Here is a 20,840-nt window from a genome sequence, read left to right as displayed (position 1 = left end):
GATATTAAACCTGACTCTGATTCTGTACGTACCAAGTGCTCATTTTCAAGGCACTTACACCCTGTCGAGATACAACAGGAGGCAAGCTTGACTAGACAAGCAAACCTCCCCGGTCAGATCAACACACACAGAACACTGGAAGAACTCAGCAGGTCAAACAGAATCCTTGGAGGGGAATATACAGTCAATGTTTCCAGCTGAGATCCTTCAACACCACTGGAAAGGAAAGGGGAAGAAATCAGAATAATGTGTACAGTTCTGGTCTCCGAATTTTCGGAAAGATGTCAACAAAATTGAGAGAGGACAGAGAAGATTTACTAAAATGTTGCTTGGGTTTCATCGCCTAAGTTACAGAGAAAGAATGAACAAGTTGGGTCTTTATTCTTTGGAGCGTAGAAAGTTGAGCGGAGACTTGATTTAGGTATTTAAAATTATGAGGGGGATAGATAGAGTTGACGTGGATAGGCTTTTTCCATTGACAGTGGGGGAGATTCAAACAAGAGATAGTCATACTTTACTGATCCCGGGGGAAATTGGTTTTCGTTGCAGTTGCAACATAAATAATAAATAGTAATAGAACCATAAATAGTTAAATAGTAATATGTAAATTATGCCAGTAAATAATGAAATAAGTCCAGGACCAGCCGATTGGCTCAGGGTGTCTGACCCTCCAAGGGAGGAGTTGAGGACATGAGTTGAGAGTTAAAGGGCAAAAGTTTAGGGGTAACATGAGGGGGAACTTCTTTACTCAGAGAGTGGTAGCTGTGTGGAACGAGCTTCCAGTAGAAGTGGTTGAGGCAGGTTCAATATTGTCATTTAAACTTAGATTGGATAGCTATATGGACAGGAAAGGAATGGAGGGTTATGGGCTGAGTGCAGGTCGGTGGGACTAGGTGAGAGTAAGAGTTCAGCACAAACTAGAAGGGCCGAGATGGCCTGTTTCCGTGCTGTAATTGTTATATGGTTATATGGTTAATAAGAATGTGGGCGGTGGGGACCAGAACCTTGTCATGATTCGGCGACTTGTGTGTCTCAATGACCCAGTTGGCTGGAGTCAGGGCTGTATGCTTTGGATGCCAAACAGGTCAAAGGGTAGAGGCTAGACACCGAGATCAGATTCAAGACCAACAATTCTGACTGGTCAAACAAACTGGATAAATCTGATTGGTTTTCAATTATATAAGCAGTAAAAGGGAGGTGGAACTCGATACTGGACCACTGGAAAATTATGCTGGTGAGGGACAAAGAAATGGCAGATGAACTTAATGGGTCCCGGACAACTGGAAGATCGCAAATGTCACTCCACTCTTTAAGAAGGGAGGAAGGCGAAAGAAACGAAATTACGGGCCAGTTAGCCTAACCTCAGTGGTTTGGAAAGTGTTGAGTCTATTATTAAAGATGAGGTTTTGAGATACTTGGAGTCTAATGATAATATAAGTCAAAGTCAGCATGGTTTCTGTAAAGGGAAATCTTGCCTGAGTTCTTCGAGGAAGTAACAAGCAGGGTGGCCAAAGGAGAGGCAGTGGATGTCATTTACTTGGATTTTCAGAAGGCATTGTAGGGATGACTTACAGCGGACTGAAAAGCTTGAGCATATAGGTATTAAGAAAGGGGATGTGCCGGAGCTTTTGGAAAGCATTAAGTTGGATAAGTCACCGGGACCTGACAAGATGTATCCCAGGCTATTGTTGAAGGCAAGGGAGGAGATTGCTGAGCCTCTGGCGATGATCTTTGCATCATCAAAGGGAACAGGAGAGGTTCCGGAGGATTGGAGAGTTGCAGATGTTGTTCCATTATACAAGAAAGGGAGTAGAGATAGCCCAGAAAATTACAGACCAGTGAGTCTTACTTCAGTGGTTGTTAAGTTGATGGAAAAGATCCTGAGAGGCAGGATTTATGAACATTTGGAGAGGCATAATATGATTAGGAATACTCAGCATGACTTTGTCAAAGGCAGGTCGTGCCTTAGAGCCTACCTGAATTTTTTGAGGATGCGACTAAACACATTGATGAAGGTAGAACAGTAGATGTAATGTATAAGGATTTCAGCAAGGCATTTGATAAAGTACCCCAAGCCAGGCTTATTGAGACAGTAAGGAGATATGGGATCCAAGGGGACATTGCTTTGTGGATCCAGAATTGGCTTGCCCACAGAAGGCAAACAGTGGTTGTGGACGGGTCATATTCTGCATGGAGGTCAGTATTACAGGAAAGATACTGGCAACGACAGAAGAATGGCTGACAGGCAAAAAGGGAGTGAGTGGGAATAAAAGGGGCCTTTTCAGGTTGGCTGCCAGTGACTAGTGGGAGTGGGAAGCGCAGAATCAAATATCGCTGTGATGATTGTACCTTCTAGTATCAATTGTTTGGCCACAATAAAGTACAGGTGTAAAGTATAGTGGTGTTCCTCAGGGGTCAGTATTGGGACTGCTACTTTCACATTGCTTGTCAATGACTTGGATCATGGAATTGATGGCTTTGTGACAAAGTTTGTGGATGATACGAAGATAGGTGGATGGTGCTGATTGCAGCAGGACTTAAGACAAATTGGAAGAATGGGGGAAAAAAGTGGCAGATGGAATACAGTGTTGGGAAATGTATGATAATGCATTTTGATAAAAGGAGCAATAGTGGAATTATTATCTAAATGGGGAGAAGGTTCAAACGTCAGAGATGCAGAGGGACTTAAGAGTAGTCATGCAAAACTTCCAGAAGGTTAATTTACAGGTTGAGTCTGTGGTAAAGAAGAGAAATGCAATGTTGGCATTTACTTCAAGGGAAACAAAATATAAAAACAAGGAGATAATGCTGAACCTTTATAAAACACTAGTCAGGCCGCACTTGGGAGTATTGTTGATAGTTTTGGGCCCCATATCTCAGAAAGGATGTATTGTCACTGGACAGAGTCCAAAGAAGATTCACAAGGATGATTCCAGGAATGAAGGAGTTAACATATGAGGAGTGTTTGGTAACTTTGGGTCTGTACTCACTGGAACTTAGAAGAATGCATGGGGACCTCACTGAAACCTACCGAATGTTGAAAGGACTAGATAAGGTAGATGTGGAGAGGATGTTTTCTGTAGTGGGGGTATCCAGAACTAGAGGGCACAGCCTCAAAATTGAGGGACAACCTTTAGAACAGAGGTGAGGAGGAATATTTTTAGCCAAAGAGTAGTAAATTTGTGGAATGCTCTGCCACAGACTGCAGTGGAGACTAAGTCCATGAGTATACAGTGGCATGCAAAAGTTTGGGCACCCTCGGTCAAAATTTCTGTTACTGTGAATAGCTAAGCGAGCAAAAGTTAAAGATGACACACCTCTTTAATATTTTAAGCAAAATTACTTTTTTTATTTCCATCTTTTACAGTTTCAAAATTAAAAAAAAGGAAAAGGGCCTGAAGCAAAAGTTTGGGCACCCTGCATGGTCAGGACTTAGTAACACCCCCTTTGGCAAGGATCACAGCTTGTAAATACTTTCTGTAACCAGCTAAGAGTCTTTCAATTCTTGTTTGGGGGATTTTTGCCCATTCTTCCTTGCAAAAGGCTTCTAGTTCTGTGAGATTCTTGGGCCGTCTTGCATGCACTGCTCTTTTGAGATTCTCGATGATGTTCAGGTCAGGGGACTGTGAGGGCCATGGCAAAACCAGATAGTGTGATGTTTGCTTCCAGAATTTGCTGGTATTTAATCGAATTCATTCTTCCTTCTACCAGTGAAATGTTCCCTGTGCCACTGGCTGCAACACAAGCCCAAAGTATGATCGATCCACTCCCGTGCTTAACAGTTGGAGAGGGGTTCTTTTCATGAAATTCTGCACCCTTTTTTCTCCAAACATACCTTTGCTCATTGCGGCCAAAAAGTTCTATTTTAACTTCACCAGTCCACAGGACTTGTTTCCAAAATGCATCAGGCTTGTTTAGATGTTCCTTTGCAAACTTCTGATGCTGAATTTTGTGGTGAGGACACAGGAAAGGTTTTCTTCTGATGACTCTTCCATGAAAGTCATATTTGTGCAGGTGTCGCTGCACAGTAGAACAGTGCACCACCATTCCAGAGTCTGCTAAACCTTCTTGAAGGTCTTTTGCAGTCAAACGGGAGTTTTGATTTGCCTTTCTAGCAATCCTATGAGCAGTTCTCTTGGAAAGTTTTCTTGGTCTTCTAGACCTCAACTTGACCTACACCGTTCCTGTTAACTGCCATTTCTTAATTACATTACAAACTGAGGAAACAGCTACCTGAAAACGCTTTGCTATCTTCTCATAGCCTTCTCCTGCTTTGTGGGCATCATTTATTTTAATTTTCAGAGTGCTAGGCAGCTGCCTAGAGGAACCCATGGCTGCTGATTGTTGGGACAAGGTTTGAAGAGTCAGGGTATTTATAAAGCTTTGAAATTTGCATCTCCTGGCCTTTCCTAACGGTGACTGTGAACAAGCTATAGCCCTAACAAGCTAATTAAGGTCTGAGACCTTGGTAAAAGTTATCTGAGAGCTGAAATTTCTTGGGGTGCCCAAACTTTTACATGGTGCTCCTTTCTTTTCCCCACTCTAAAATTGTACAAAACAAAAATGATACACTAATCTTGCCTAAAATTTTGCAAAGAATATTTCATCTTTAAGTTTATGACTTTTGGAGATCAGTTCATCTTCTACTCACTTAACTATTCACAGTGACAGAAATTTTGACCGGGGTGCCCAAACTTTTGCATGCCATTGTATTGGAAGGCAGCAGTTGATTGTTTCCTGATCAGTCAGTGCATGAAAGGATATGGCGAGAAGGCAGGTGTATGGGGTTGAGTGGGATCCCGGATCAGCCATGATGGAACGGCGGAGCAGACTCGATAGACTGAATGGCAAATTCTGCTCCTGTATCTTTTTGTCTTAAAACTGTTAACGAAATTGCAATGAAGAATCCTTCTACGTCTGAATGTGATGATATTCCCGAGTCTCCTCTCGGTACATGCATGACTGACAGTAATGAAACCCACGTGGAGGCTACTGACATGATGAAGGAAGCCCTGAACGCCATCAAAGATGGAGGGCCTTCATTGCTGCCCGAAACACCAGCGGCATAACGGTCAGTTAGCAAGTTAGTAAGTTAGAAAGAAGCACAAGCCTGAGTCAGAGTGAGCTCATGGTCGAAGAGTCGGAGGACAGCAGAGCTCACTGAGGGGAGCAGTGGGGGGGGGGTCTCGCTGAACTCCTGTCAAACAGATTTAAACATCACTCAAAGACACTTCACTGGTGCAACAAATCATAAACACGAGATTCTGCAGATGCTGGGAATCCAGACAACATGCTGGAGGAACTCAGCAGGTCAGGCAGCATCTGCAGAGGGGGAGAAACAGTCAGCATTTCAGTGAAGAGCCTTCATCAGGACGGGAGGAAGCCAGAACCTCGACAGATCAGCACATTTCCTTACCCACAGAGATCCACATTGTATACAACGCTTGAGATCTGGTCTCATCACAGCCTCGTCTAAACGAGGCATAACTTCCCAATTCCCCCAGCAATATAGAGTGCCCATAAAAAGTCTTCGCCCTCCTTAGAAGTTTTCATGTTTTATTGTTTTACAACATTGAGTAAATTTGTCATTTTTTGACTGATCAACAGAAAATTACTCTTTTGTGTCAAAGTGAAAGCAGGTATCTACAAAGTGATCTAATTACAAATATAAAACTCAAACTAGTTGATTGCATAAGTATCCACCCCTTGAAGTCCTGTTTAGTAGATGCACCTTTGGCAGAAATTACAGCCTTGAGTCTGTGTGGATAGGCCTCTATCAGCTTTGCACATCTGGACACTGCAATTTTTCCCCATTCTACTTTACAAAACTGCTCAAGCTCTGTCAGATTGCATAGGGATCGTGAGTGAACAGCCTTTTCAAGTCCAGTCACAAATTCTCAATTGGATTGAGGTCTGGACTCTGAATTGGCCACTCCAGGACATTGACTTTGTTGTTTCTAAGTTATTCCTGTGTAGCTTTGGCTTTATGCTTGAGGTCATTGTCTGGCTGGAAAACACATCTCGCAAGTTGCAGTTCTCTTGCACATTGCATCAGGTTTTCCTCCAGGATTTCCCTGTAGTTTGCTGCGTTCAGTTTACCCTCTACCTTCACAAGCCTTCCAGGGCCTGTTGCAGTGAAGCATCCCCACAGCAGGATGCAGTCACCACCATGCTTCATGGTGTGTTTTTGAGAATCTGCAGTTTTTGGCTTACGCCAAACATAGCGTTTTGTCTGATGACCAAAAAGCTCAATTTTGGTTTGGTCAGACCATAGAACCTTCTTCCAGCTGACTTCAGAGTCTCTTAGTCTCTTACATGACTCTAGCCAAGGTTTCATGTGAGGTTTTCCCAACAGTGGCTTTCTCTTTGCCACTCTCCCATAAAGCTGTGACAGGTGAAGCATCCAGGCAACAGGTGTATACACAATCTCTCCCATTTCAGCTAGTGAAGCTTGTAACTCTCCAGAGTTGTCATAGTGACCTCCCTCACTAGTCCCCTTCAAAAACTCAAGTTTTTGAGGACAACTTCTTCTAGGCAGAATTAGAGCTGTGTCATATTCTTTCCATTTCTTGATGATTGACTTAACTAGTACTCCAAGGAATATTTAGTAACTTGGAAATTGTCTTGTATCCATCTCCTAACTTGTGCTTTTCAATAATCTTTTTACAGAGTTGCTTGGAGTGTTCTTTTGTCTTCATGTGTAGTTTTTACCAGGATACTGACTCACCAGCAGTTGGACCTTCCAGATACAGGTGTATTTTTATTACAATCAATTGAAACACATTGATTGCACACAGGTCTCCAAAAACAGATCTCCATTTAACTAATTATGTGACTTCTAAAAGCAATTGGCTGCACTAGTGATAATTTGGTCTGTCATATTAAGGCGGGGGGGGTGAATACTTATGCAATCAATTACTTTGTGTTTTATATTTGTAATTAATTTAAATCAGTTTATAGAGATCTGTTTTCACTTTGACAATGAAAGTCTTTTTCTGTTGATCAGAGTGAAAAAAAGCTGAATTAAATCCACTGTGATTGAATGTTGTAAAACAATAAAACATAAAAACTTCCAAGGGGAGGTGAATAGTTTTTCCAGGCACTGTCTAACATTCTGATAGCTTTTATAATAGCTAGCAGCACCCTGGATAGCAGCCCACTCTACATGCCTTGTAATTAAAGACAATTGAAAAGAAGAACAAAGGACATAATGACGAGTTGCAGGAGTCGGCTATCGGACCCATTATGGCTGCGCTGCCATTCAATGAGACAATGGCTGATTTGGCCGTGAACTCAACTCCACCTACCTCCCCTTTTCCCCAGAATCCTTGAATCCCCTGCTGCACAAAAATCTCTCTAAATCTGTCTTAAATAAATTCAATAAGGTACCTCTACTGCTTTCCCAGGCTGAGAATTCCAGACGCGCTGCTCTCTGGGAAAAGCGGTTTCGCCTCATCTCCGTCCTACATTTATTTTGCTGAATTGGCATGAGGGCATAGTGGTCAGAGTAATGTTTTACAACACCAACAATGGCTTCCTCGTAAGGAGTTTGAACGTCCTCCCGTTGACTTGGCCAATTTCCTCTCCAGATGCTCCGGATTCCTCGCATACGGTCAGAGTTAGGATTATGGAGCTGTGGCACTGGAAGCCTGGCAACACTTGCGCACTGTCGAGCACAATCCTCGCTGACTCAGTTAGACACATTTCACCGGATGTGTCAATGCATACGTGACAAATATAGCTAATCCTTAATCAAATCTTGAGGCTATGAACCCGAGTTCTATCTTACCCACCAGCGGAGACAACGTTCCTGCCTCTATCTTATCCATCCCTTTCATATGTTTGTACAAGATCCCCTCTGTCTCCTGAAAGCCCCGGGCGACTCCATGTCTCCTCGTAGGCTCATCCCCTCATCTTTGAAATTGACCGCCTCTAAAGCCAGTTTATCTGTCTTCATGTAAGGAAACCAGCTTTGTTTAGAGACAGTGCAGAATAGCACCCTCCAGCCTTTTGAGCTGCACCGCCAGCAACCCAGCAATTTAACCCTAGCCTAATCATGGGGGTGTTGGCACATGGCCAAGTGGTTAAGGTGTCCGTCTAGTGATCTGAAGGTCACTAGTTCAAGCCTTGGCCGAGACAGCGTGTTGTGCCCTTGAGCAAGGCACTTAACCACACATTGCTCTGTGACGACACCGGTGCCAAGCTGTATGGGTCCTATTGCCCTTCCCTTGGACAACGTCGGTGGCGTGGAGAGGGGAGACTTGCAGCGTGGGCAACTGCCGGTCTTCCATGCAACCTTGCCCAGGCCTGCGCCCTGGAAACCTTCCAAGGCGCAAATCCATGGTCTCACTAGACTAATGGATGCCTAAAAAGTCATAGGACAATTTACAATGACCAATTAACCTACTAACTGGTACGTCTTTTGACTGTGGGAGGAAACCAGAGCACGCAGAGGAAAGCCACGCTTCTATGGGGAGGGTATACAAACTCTTTACAGAAGATGCCGGGATTGAACTCCAAACTCTGATGCCCCAAGATGTAATACCATTGCGCTAACCACTATGCCTGCACAGCGCCCAGAATGGCAGCAGTGTGGATAAAATGGCAGAAGTAGCTATGATTCTGGAGAAAGACATGACAGACTCAAAGAGATAAGTGGCCTACTTTAGTTCCTCTTCCTTTGAACAATAAGAGCCACAGTGTCCAACGACAAGGAACTCCACTGCACACTGTCACTGGTTCTTACTGGGCCTCTTGTGGGCCAACGGCATGGAAATGGGTCCTTTGGACCAACTGGTCAATGTCACGCCCCCCCCCATTTCCCTGCGTTTGGCCCACACCCGTACGTTTGACCCATTTCCCTGCGTTTGGCCCATTTCCCTACATTTGACCCACTTCCCTGCAAACCTTTTCTGTTCATAATACCACAGGAACACAATTAGGCCATTCAGCCCATCAAGTCTGCTCTGTAGTTTGATTGTAACTTTCCCTTTCAACCCCATTCTCCTCGACACCTTAGACACATTACTAATCAAGAGCCTATCAATATACCCAATGACCTGGACACCACAGCCAGCTGCGGCAATAAATTCCACAGACTCACTACCTTCTAGTGAAAGAAATTCCTCCTCATCTCTGCTCCAAGCTCAATAAATTCCTCCTCAAGGAATTATCCATGTTCCTGCCTAACTGTTTCCAAAGTTCAAAATTTATTATCAAAGTACTTATTGTATATGTCACTATATACTACCTCAAGATTATTTTATTGTGGGCATTCACAGTGAATAGAAAGTAACACAAATAGAATTAATGAAAGACTGCACACAAGAGATGGACAAACAACCAACGTACAAAAGACAATCGAAAATAAAAATACTAATAAATAACTGTATATTATTAGGGTAATATAAAGGGTAAAATGACATTGATGACAGTTATATACAGGCCTCCCAACAGCGGCTAGGAGGTGGACCACAGATTACAACAGGAAATAGAAAAGGCGAGTCAAAATGGCAATGTTATGGTAGTCAAGGGAGATTTCAGCATGCAGGTCAATTGGGAAAATCAGGTTGGAAATGAGAGTGAGTTTGCTGAATGTCTATGTGATGGCTTTTTAGAGCAGTTTGTTGTTGAGCCTACTAGGGGATCAGCTATACTGGATTGGGTGTTACGTAATGAACCAGAGGTGATTAGGGAGCTTAAGGTAAAACAACCCTTAGGAACCAGTGATCACAGTATGATTGAGTTCAACTTGAAACTGGATAGGGAGAAGGTAAAGTCTGATGTAGCAGTATTCAGTGGAGTAAGGGAAATTAGAGTGGTATGAGAGAGGAGCTGGCCAAAGTAAATTGGAAAGAGCTGCTGGCAGGGATGTCAGCAGAGCAGCAATGGCATGTGTTTCTGGGAGAAAACGCATTCTACAGAGGATGTATCGAGAGCATCCTGAGCAGCTGCATCACTGCCTGGTTCAGGAATTGCACCATCTCAGATCGCAAGACCCTGCAGCAGATAGTGAGGTCAGCTGAGGAGATCATTGGGGTCTCTCTTCCCGCTATTACTGACATTTACACCACATGCTGCACCCACAAAGCTAACAGTATTGTGAAGGACCCCACACACAAACTCTTCTCCCTCCTGCCATCTGGCAAAAGGTACCAAAGCATTCGGGATCTCACGACCAGACTGAGCAACAGTTTCTTCCCCCAAGCCATCAGACACCTCAATACCCAGAGTCTAGACTGACATCTACATAATTTATTATTATATTGTAATTTGTCCTCTACTGTGCCTATTGTCTTGTTTATTATTTATTGTACTGTCCTGCACTGTTTTGTGGACTTTAGGTGGTCCTGTGCAGGTCTGTAGTCCAGTGCAGTTTTTATGTTTGTTTTACATACTCTAGCGTAGTTTTGTGCTGTCTCACATAGTCTCGTGTAGTTTTGTGTTGTCTCATGTAGCACCAGGGTCCTGGAGGAATGGTGTTTTGTTTTTACTGTGTTCTGTACCAGCAGTTTATGGTCGAAATGACAATAAACTTGACTTGGCTTGACTTGACTGACTTAAAAGTGCAGGACATGTGTATTCCAAAATTGAAGAACTACTCAAATAGTAAAATAGTGCAACCATGGCTGACACGGGAAGTCAAAGCCATTATAAAAGCAAAAGAAAGTGCATACAACAGAGCAAAAATTAGTGGGAAGATAGAGGATTGGGAAGTTTCTAAAAACCTACAAAGAGCAGCTAAAGAAATCATTAGAAGAGAAAAGATGAAATATGAAAGCAAGCCAGCAAATAATATCAAAGTGGATAGTAAAAGTTTTTCCAAGTATGTTAAAAAAAAAAGGGAAATGAGAGTGATAGTAACGGGGGACAAGGAAATGGCTGAGGAACTAAATGAGTATTTTGTGTCAGTCTTCACTGTGGAAGACACTAGCAGTATGCCTGATGTTGTAGTGTGTGAAGGAAGAGAAGTGGGTACAGTTACTGTTACGAGAGAGAAGGTGCTCAAAAAGCTGAAAGACCTAAAGGTACTTATGCCACCCGGACCAGAGGAACTGCACCCTAGGGTTCTGAAAGAGGTAGCGTTAGAGATTGTGGTGGCATTAGAAATGATCTTTCAAAAATTACTGGACTCTGGTATGGTGCCAGAGGACTGGAAAATTGCAAATGTTACTTCACTCTTTAAGAAAGGAGGAAGGCAGCAGAAAGGAAATTATTGACCAGTTAGCCTGACATCAGTGGTTGGGAAGACGCTAGAGTCAATTGTTAAGGATGAGGTGATGGGGTACTTGGTGACACCGGGCGAGATAGTATAAAGTCAGCATGGTTTCCTTCAGGGAAAATCCTGCCCAATGAACCTGTTGGGAGTTCTTTGAAGAGATTACAAGTAGGATAGATAAAAAGGATGCAGTGGATATTTTCAGAAGGCCTTTGACAAAGTGCCACACATGTGACTGCTTACCAAGTTAAGAACCCATGGTATTACAGGGAATTTACTAACGTGGTTAGAGCATTGGCTGATTGGTAGGAGGCAGCGAATGGGAATAAAAGCAGCCCTTTCTGGTTGGCTGCAAGTGACAGGGGTCGATGTTGGGACCACTTCTTTTTATGCTGTATAGAAATGATTTAAATGATGGTGCCGTGTGGGCGCGTGGCCAAGTGGTTAAGGCATTGGACTAGCAACCAGAAGGTTGTGAGTTCGAGCCCCAGCCGAAGCAACGTGTTGTGTCCTTGAGCAAGGCACTTAATCACACATTGCTCTGCGACGAAACTGGTGCCAAGCTGTATGGGTCCTAGTGCCCTTTCCTTGGTCAACATCGGTGTCGTGGAAAGAGGAGACTTGCAGCATGGGCAACTGCTGGTCTTCCATACAACCTTGCCCAGGACTGCGCCCTGGAGAGTGAAGACTTTCCAGGCGCAGATCCATGGTCTCGCAAGACTAACGGATGCCATCTTAAATGATGGAATAGATGGCTTTGTTGCCAAGTTTGCAGATGATATGAAGATTGGTGGAGGGGCAGGTAGTGTTGAGGAAACAGATAGGATGTAGAAGGACTTAGACAGATTAGGAGAATGGGCTAGAAAGTGGCAAATGAAATACAATGTTGGAAAATGCATGGTCATGCACTTTGGTAGTAGAAATAAATGTGCCAACTAATTTCTAAGCAGGTAGACAGTCCAGGAATCTGAGATGCAGAGGGACTTGGGTGTCCTTGTGTAGAACACGCTGAAGGTTAACTTGCAGGTTGAGTTGGTGGTGAGGAAGGCAAATGCCATGTTAGCATTCATTTCAAGATGTCTAGAATACAAGAGCAAGGATGTGATGCTGAGGCTTTATAAGGCACTGGTGAGGCCTCACCTTGAGTATTGTGAACAATTATGGGCCCCTCATCTCAGAAAAGATGTGCTGGTATTGGAGAGGGTCCAGAGGAGGTTCACAAGGATGATTCCAGGAATGAAAGGGTTATCATACAAGGAATATTTGATGGCTCTGGGTCTGTTCTTGCTGGAATTCAGAAGGGTGACAGGGGATCTCATTGAAACCTTTCAAATGTTGAAAGGCCTAGACAGAGTAGATGTGGTAAGGATGTTTCCTGTGGTGGGAGAGTCGAGGACAAAAGGGCACAGCCTCAGGATAAAGGGGCGCCCTTTCAAAACAGAGATGCAGCGTGGTGAATTTGTTACCACAGGCAGCTGTGGAGGCCAGGTCACTGGGTGTATTTAAGGCAGAGATTGATAAGTTCTTGATCGGACATGGCATCAAAGGTTATGGAGAGAAGGTTAGGAACTGGGGTTGAGGAAGAGATTTAAAAAACGGATCAGCCATAATTGAATGGCGGAGCAGACTCAATGGGCCGGATGGCCGAATTCCACTCCTATGTCTTATGGTCTAAATAACGCAAACACAAGTCATAGAGTCCACAGTCTGAGGAATTGGTTTTGAGTTGCGGGTGAGTGAAGTTATCCCTAGAGCCTGATGTTTGAGGGGTAATAACCGTTCCTGAACTTGGTGGTGTGAGCCCTGAAGCTCCTGTACCTTCTTCCTGATGGCAGCAGAGAGAAGGGAGCATGTCCTGGATGGCTACCCATCAAGGGTCTGGATGTAGCTCCCTCAACCACTTTTCCATGTTCCCCCAACCCCCTGACCCAGCACCCTCAGCTGAAAGCACTGACCCTCAGGTTCCAATTAAATTCCATCCCCCCTTTCCCCTCTGCCCTCAATCCTCTTCCCCCAACCTGGGGAAAAGACTGCACATGCACCGTTCTTCTGCCCTCATGACTTTACACACACTTTGTAGGGGTGGATTAGGGAGAGAATTCTAGAGCTCTGTCCAACATTGGAACTGAGGGATAGGTAACAGATGTTGACAGAGGGATTTATAAACAAGGCTGGGTGAGAATTTTTAAATGTGATGCACAACTTGGTTGGAGATGCAGTTACTTTGGCCATCGGTTAATCAGGGCAGCTGCTTATTTGGGACAACTGTTAAAGAACAAAAACTAATAAGAAAATAGCCTGGATTCCTTTTGTTCTTTCTGGACACTACGCTGCTCAGTTCGGGCAGGAGACTGTTGCCAAACAATTTCTGACTGGTGTCAGTCAGGCACTTAGATCAAACAGTTTTTAAACAATGTCAGTTACGTGTGTTTATGTTCAAAAAGCAGCAATTTCTGTCACTGCTAATTGGTGAGAAATAAGCAGTAAGACAATTCAGAAGTGCTTTGTTCACTGTGGTTTCAAGCATTCAGGCTTGGAGATGTCAGAAACGGCCGGAAGAGAAAATGAAACCATTTCACTACTTTAACAAGGTAGGAACTATGACAATCACCTTGAATGTTGAAATGAAAGTGAGGATTTGGAGGATGTAGCCGTCGAAAGAATCGTATGAAGGCAGTCCACTTGATTTTGTTCATTGCGTAGACTGGATGAATTCCTCCGATAACTATTAGGAACTAATACACAGTTTTATAGAACTGTCATAGTATTGGTAGTTTTATTTATGTATGTATTTATTTATTTATTTATTGAGAGACGGCGCGAAATAGGCCCTTCCGGATCGTTGATCCCCTGATTTTACTCCAGCCTAATCACAGGACAATTCACAATGGCCAATTAACCTACAGGTTTGGACTGGGAGGAAACTGGAGCACCCAGAGGAAACCTACGCTGTCACAAGGAGGAAGTATAAACTCCTTACAGGCGCAGTGGTGGGAATTGAGCTCAGGTTGCTGGTAGTGTAAAGCCTTAGGCTAACCACTTTGCTAAGTTATTTTGTACTTCATTTAAATTTGTTACTCAGTTAAACTGTAGCTTGTCTTTCCATGAAACTTCGGCCAGTCGGGGCAGCCACTTAATTGGGCCAAAATTACTGTGTCCTCCAATTAAATGGAATCCACTGTAATTGGGTGGGCAGGCAGCTGATGGCAGGGGGCATACGAGAGGTGCTTAGATTACAGGTGATCGCTTGGACAAAGTCAAAAACGGGACAGATACTCCATCTTCCCCCACACCAGCACCAACCAAGAACCAGGCCAGGCCTTCACCCTGGGGCTGGGTGTTCGGAAGGTTCTCGGGATAGGGTCCTTTTATACAGGGCCTAGACCCATCTAGGGGTTAACCATGGGTGGGTGGGAGAGACGGGCACCCGTGTGCAAGAGAAGCCACAGCTGATAAGACGGTGAATAGTATGCTGACTGGCTGCATATTGGCCTGGTATGGGAACACCACTGTCCTTGAACAGAAAATCCAACAAGTAGAGGACACAGCCCAGTCCATCACGGGTGAAGCCCTCCCCACCATAGAGCACATCTACATGGAGTGCTGTCGTGGGAAAGCAGCATCTATCATTAGAGATCCCCACCACCCAGGATGTGCTCTCGTCTCACTGCTGCCATCAGGCAGGAGGTACAGAAGGCCCAGGACCCACACCACCAGGTTCAGGAACAGTTAAGCCCTCAACTATCAGGCTCCTGAACCAGAGAGGGGAACTTCATTTACACCATCACTGAAATGCTCCCACAGCTCATTGACTCACTTTCAAGGATTTTTCTCCTGATTTTCCTGATTAAAATTATTATTTTCCATTTGCATTTACTGTTAATGCCTTCAAGAAAATTAATCTCAGTGTTTTATATGTGAACCTTGGGCATTGGAACCCACTGCCTCTGCGTGGGTGGAGTGGAGGGCAGACGGTACCACCTTTGGGTGTGGGTCACCTGTTGTGCTCTGCTGGCTGGGAGTGGGACAGGAATCAGGTTTGATACCACTGTTGTGAAAGATGTTGTTTTGCAGCAGCAGTACATTGCAATACATAAATTTTAAAAAACATAAATTACAGTGAGAAATATTTATATTAAAAAAGTTCAATTAAATATGTAGCAACACACACACACACAAAATGCTGGTGAACGCAGCACACCAGGCAGTATCTCTAGGAAGAGGTACAGTCGACGTTTCGGGCCGAGACCCTTTGTCAGGACTAACTGAAAGAAGAGATAGTAAGAGATTTGAAAGTGGGAGGGGGAGGGGGAGATGGGATTTCAGATCTCCCCCTCCCCCTCTCAAATCTCTTACTATCTCTCCTTTCAGTTAGTCCTGACAAAGGGTCTCGGCCCGAAACGTCGACTGTACCTCTTCCTAGAGATACTGCCTGGCCTGCTGCGTTCACCAGCATTTTATGTGTGTTGCTTGAATTTCCAGCATCTGCAGATTTCCTCGTGTTTGTGCAATTAAATATGTAGTAATGCAAAAAGAGAAAAGTACTGAGGTAGTGTTTATGGGTTCAATGTCCATTGAGAGATCGAATGGCAGAGGGGAAGAAGCTGTTCCTGAATCACTGAGTGTGTGCCTTCAGGCTCCTGTACCTCTTCCTCGATGGTAGCAATGAGGACAGGCATGTACTGGGTGATGGGGTCCTGCATGACGGGTGTTGCCTTTCTGAGGAACTGCCTTTGAGGATGTTCTCGATGCTGATTTCCAGGATGGAGCTGACTAAGTTTATAACTTTCTGCAGTTTATTTCCATCCTATGCAGTGCCCCCCTCCCCAATACCAGACCATGATGCAGCCAGTCAGAATGGTCACCACAATATATCTGGAGAAATTTCAGAGCGTCCCTGGTGACACGGTAAGGGGGAGCAGCCCGTGAGCGGATGGGGTGGCTGGATGTGAGAGCACCCCTGGGAGTGAGGGGTGAGCACCCCTGCTCCATGGTGATTGGGTGGGGTGAGGGGGTCTGTGCACCCACCGCTCACTGTTTGAGTGAAAGGCTTGTGGCTACCTCTGGGTGATGATGAGGGGGTGGCTATCCCACACTGGCGAGTGTGTGTGTGTGTGTGTGTGTGTGTGTGTGTGTGTGTGTGTGTGTGTGTGTGTTAATATTGGGAGCAGCTCTGGGTGGAAATGGGGGGGGGTCAGCCACCCACTGCTCACTGGTAACTAGGTGGGGAAAGACTGGGGTGGGCGAGGGGGGAGGGAACATCTATGGGAGGGGGTAAAGCTCTAACTGTTCACTAGTGTCTAGGTGGGGGTTGGAGAGATCGGGAGCATCTTCAGGGTGGGGGTCTCGGGCACCCACGGCTCCGACGGACAAGGGAGGGGAGAGACTCGAGAGCACCTTTGGGTGTCTCTGAAACTAGGCGGTGTGGTCGGATCGAGAGCACCTCTGGGTGGTGGGTAGGGGGTCGAGTGCCCAGAGACGAGAGAGGGTGGAAGGCGCCTATGGGCTGGGGGGGGGGGTCGAACGGCCACTTGGGTGAAGATAGAGGGTCGGGAGCACCTATGGGTGGGGATCGGGCAATCACCTCACTGCCGGGCGAGGGGGAAAGAGATCGAGTTCCATGGAGCGGGGAGCCGGAGGCCTCGGGACTGCCGGGGAGGTGAGAGAAGAGGAGCAGGGCCGCGGGCCTAACGACAAGAGGGAAGGACGGGCGGGTAATCGGCGGTGGCGGCGGCGGCGGCGGCGTCCCCGTCCCTCTCCCCTCCCCTCCGCTCCCCTCCTCTCCCGGGGACCCTCGGACACTCACCGGGCGGCGGATCCGCGGATCCGAGCGGCGGCGGCGGCGGTGGGTGGCCGAGCGAAAAGCAACGCGACAACTCCCGGCCGCCGAGGGAGCTGGAGGGCGGGCCGATCATCGCAACCCCGGAGTTGCTGCAGGCTGGAGAACCGGATCGTGGATCAAAAGTCAAAAGTAAATTTACAACCCCGAGATTCATTTTCTTGCCGGCATTCGCAGAAATTCCCAAAAAAAACACAATAGAAACAATGAAAGATCACATACAACAAAGGACAAACAACCAGCGTGCAAACGACAACAAACTTTGCAATATAAAATAGAAAAAAATAAATGTAGGTTAGTTAAATGGAAATTGCACTGAAAGTAGTTCAGAAGTGTAGGTATAAGTTTTATAAGCTGCCCGCAACACATCGCTATCCTACAATGGGAAACTGGGGGAAGGCAAAGCAATGTTAGCATTCATTTTGAGAGCACTAGAATATAAAAACGAGGGTGTAATGCTGAGGATACTGGTGAAGTCTTATTTTGAGGCCCCCTTATCTGAGAAAGGATGTGCTGACATCGGAGAGGGTGCAGAGGAGGTGCACGGGAATGATCCCGGGAACGGAAGGGTTAACATGAGGAGGTCCGTACTCGCTGGAGTTTAAAAGGATGGTTGGGGGAAGGGGTGGAATCACATTGAAACCTACCGAATATTGAGAGGCCGAGATAGAGTGGATCTCTCATATCTGGGGCCAGAGGTCACGGCCTCAGAATAGAGGGACATTCATCAGAACAGAGATGAGGGGAAATTTCTTCAACCAGAGGGTGGTGAATCTTCGGAACTTATTGCTACAGACGGCTGTGGAGGCCAAGTCAGTGGGTGTACAGTATTTAAAGTGGAGGTTGATCGGTTCTTGATTAATCAGGGCGTCAAAGGTCACGGGGAGAAGGCAGGACAATGTGGTCGAGAGGGATAATAAATCAGCCACGATGGAATGCCGGAGCAAACTGGATCTGCTCCTATGTGTTACGGACTACCAGATTTGGTAATTTCCCTCCTCAGGCTTTGAGATTAACGAATACGCAGCCACCGTCGAGGTCTCATCAGTGGGGCAGCCGGCTGTTTACGCTTTGTCTGTGCGCGCATTCCATCTTCTACTGCCTGATTTGTGGTACTGTTTCTATATGTGCTGTGTGTGATTTGTGCTTTGCCACATCACACCACACGGCACACAATGACGGTGAAAATTAACTTGAACGTGAACTTGACGGCTGCCTTGATGCTCTGTCCTGCTCCCACGCTGAGCCCGTCAATTTAATCAAATTCAAAGCAAATTTATTATCAATGTACACATATGTCACAATATACTACCCTGAAATCCATTTTCCTGTAGGCATATTTTAAAATATTAAACAAAGTAAAATGCAAGGAAAAACTACACATTAACAAAGACTGACAGCAGCCGATGTGGAAAAAGAAGACAAATTGTGCAGCGAGCAAAAGTTGTAACGAGTCCTTGAGCGTCAGTTTGTAGGTTGTAAAGTTGTCCACAGTGGTTCAGGTGATTGATGGTTGTCCTGAACCTGGAGTTGTGGGACCTGAGGCTCCTAGACCTCCTGCCCAATGATTGAAGGGTGCTAACTTCCTGCAACTTCCACCCTTCCCTCAAATTTACTTTGTCCATCTCTGACCCCTCTCTCTCCCATTTCTCAATCTCTCTGCCTCCTTCTCTGGAGACTGTCCACTGATACCTTTTACAAATCTGCTGACTCTCACTGCTACTTTGCTACTGCTTCTCACCCTGACACTTATAAAACATGCTATTCCCTTTTCTCAGTTCCTCCGTCTCCGCCATATCTGTTCCCAGGACACAACTTCCCTCTCCAGGACATTGGAGATGTCCTCCTCCTTCAAAGAACAGTCTTTCCCCTCTTCCACTATTGATGCTGCCCCCCCACCCTCATTTCCTCCATTCCCTGAACAAGCCCCAACTTCCCACCACCTTAATAGGCATAGGAGTTCCCTTGTTCCCATCGACCATCCCATGAGCCTCTGTCTCCAGGAATCATTGTCCACAATTCTTGACCTCACAACAAATCCTGTCAATAAGCACATCTTCCCCGCCCCAACCACCTCTGCTCTCTGTGGAGATGTCTCTACGTGACTCCTTTAACTCTACCTCCCTCCTGGAACTTAGCTCTGAAACCTGCCCATTCACTTCCTCCCTCACCTCCATTCAGGGTGAGGCAACACCTCACCTGCGAGTCGGTCAGTGTCATCTACTGTATCCGGTTCTCCAAGCGCGGCCTCCGGCACATCGTGAAACCCAGTGTCGATTGAGGGGCCGCTTTTGTCAAGCACCTTCACTTTCTCCGCCACAATCGGCGGAATCTCAGTGGCCACCCAACTCAATTCCACTTCCCATTCGTATTCTGACACGTCAGTCCCTGGCCTCCATTAGTTTGGAGGAGCACAACCTCATATTACGTCTGGGTGACTCCAACCTGATTATCAATTTCTTTAACTTCCTGTGATTTCTCTCCCTTCCTCCTTTCTTTCTTTTTCCATTCCCCATTCTGACTTCCTCTCGCCCCTTCTCCTCACCTACCCATCACTTCCCTGTTTCCCCTCCTCCTCCCCCTTTCTCCTGTGGTCTACTCTTTCTCTTCTATCAGATTCCTCCTCCTTCAGCCCTTCACCTTTTCCTCCTTCCTCCTCCCATCTTCTTACATCATCCCCTCCCCAAGTACCCATCTTCCTGCTCACCTGGTTTCATCAATCACCCTCCCCTTCCTTCTCATTCTGACTTCTGTCCCTTTCCTTTCCAGTCCTGATGAAGAACCTCGAGGTCCTCCAGCATTTAGTGTGTGTGTTACTGCACTATCATCTCCAAAGCCGGATCTCTCTGCTGCTGACAGAAACAAGCCATTCAACCCAACTCATCCACTCCGATTATGTTGTCCAGTGAGCGAGTCCCACCAGCCCACGTTTGGCCCCTAGCCCTCTGAACATCTCTCCATGATTTGTCCAGGTGGCTTTGAAATGTTGCTCGTGTGCCCATCTGAACCACTGTTTCGGGCAGCTCATTCCAAACATTCTGTAATCTTTGTGTGAAGAAGCTGTCCCTGACGTCCCTTGTGGATCTCTGGCCTTAAACCTGTGTCCTCTTGTTTTGCACCCCTCCTGGGGAAAAAAGAATATGTGCTTTCACCCTGCCTATGCCCTCTCAAAATCTCTATCAGGTCACCCCTCAATCTCATATATTCCAGCGAATAAAGTCCTAGTCTACACAGACTGTCCTTGGAACTCAGGCCCCCGAGTCCAGGCAAAGTCCTCCTTTGAATTCTGTCTAGTTTATTAGGAGGCCATCCATTCATTCATTGGTTGGGGTTGACCATGGGTGTTGCATACTAACTGTTGACATTGTTGCCGTCAGTTGATGCAGAAGACGGGGCAGTACGACATGGAAGAAGAGGGGAGGGGGAGGGAAGTTTTTGTTATCGGAAGGAGAAATCGATAGTCACGTCATCAGGCCGGAGGCTACCCAGGTGGAATGTAAAGTATTGCTCCCCCACCCTGAGAGTGGCTTCATCATGGCACAAGAGGAGGCCATGAACTGACATGTCGGAACGGAAATGGGAATTGGAATTAAAATGTTGGGCACCGGTAGATTCTGCTCTGGCGGATGGAGCGGAGGTACTCTATGATGGGTCTCTGGAATGTGCAGCAGGCCACATCAGGAGCACTGGAAACAATGGACAACCCCAGCAGATTTGCAGGTTAAGTGTTGCCTCACCTGGAAGGACTGTTTTGGGCTCCGAACGGAGGTGAGTGGCCACTTT

The 20,840-nt window shown here is 45.9% G+C and overlaps 1 protein-coding gene across 8 annotated transcripts in view; it reads right to left on the bottom strand.

The window, feature by feature from the left end:
- LOC140198314 (zinc finger and BTB domain-containing protein 26-like) overlaps window positions 1–17,148 on the bottom strand; it is a 34,414-nt gene extending 17,266 nt beyond the window's left edge. For 2 of the 8 annotated variants that reach the window (XM_072259397.1, XM_072259402.1), the window contains exon 1: window positions 13,830–13,919. Coding sequence is in view for 3 of the 8 variants with exons in the window: in XM_072259394.1 (XP_072115495.1) it covers window positions 13,830–13,943; window positions 17,025–17,133 (223 nt within the window). In the remaining 5 variants the exon portion in view is untranslated. Of the gene's footprint in view, window positions 1–13,829; window positions 13,954–17,024 lie in introns of those variants that run through there. The other 6 variants (XM_072259394.1, XM_072259396.1, XM_072259395.1 and 3 more) reach the window with 6 other exon arrangements.
- Between the last annotated feature and the right edge of the window lie 3,692 nt (window positions 17,149–20,840).

Source organism: Mobula birostris, chromosome 5, assembly GCF_030028105.1.
Source record: "Mobula birostris isolate sMobBir1 chromosome 5, sMobBir1.hap1, whole genome shotgun sequence".
In the NCBI taxonomy this organism is placed as follows: domain Eukaryota; kingdom Metazoa; phylum Chordata; class Chondrichthyes; order Myliobatiformes; family Myliobatidae; genus Mobula; species Mobula birostris.
This window is presented reverse-complemented; position numbering and strand designations above follow the sequence as displayed.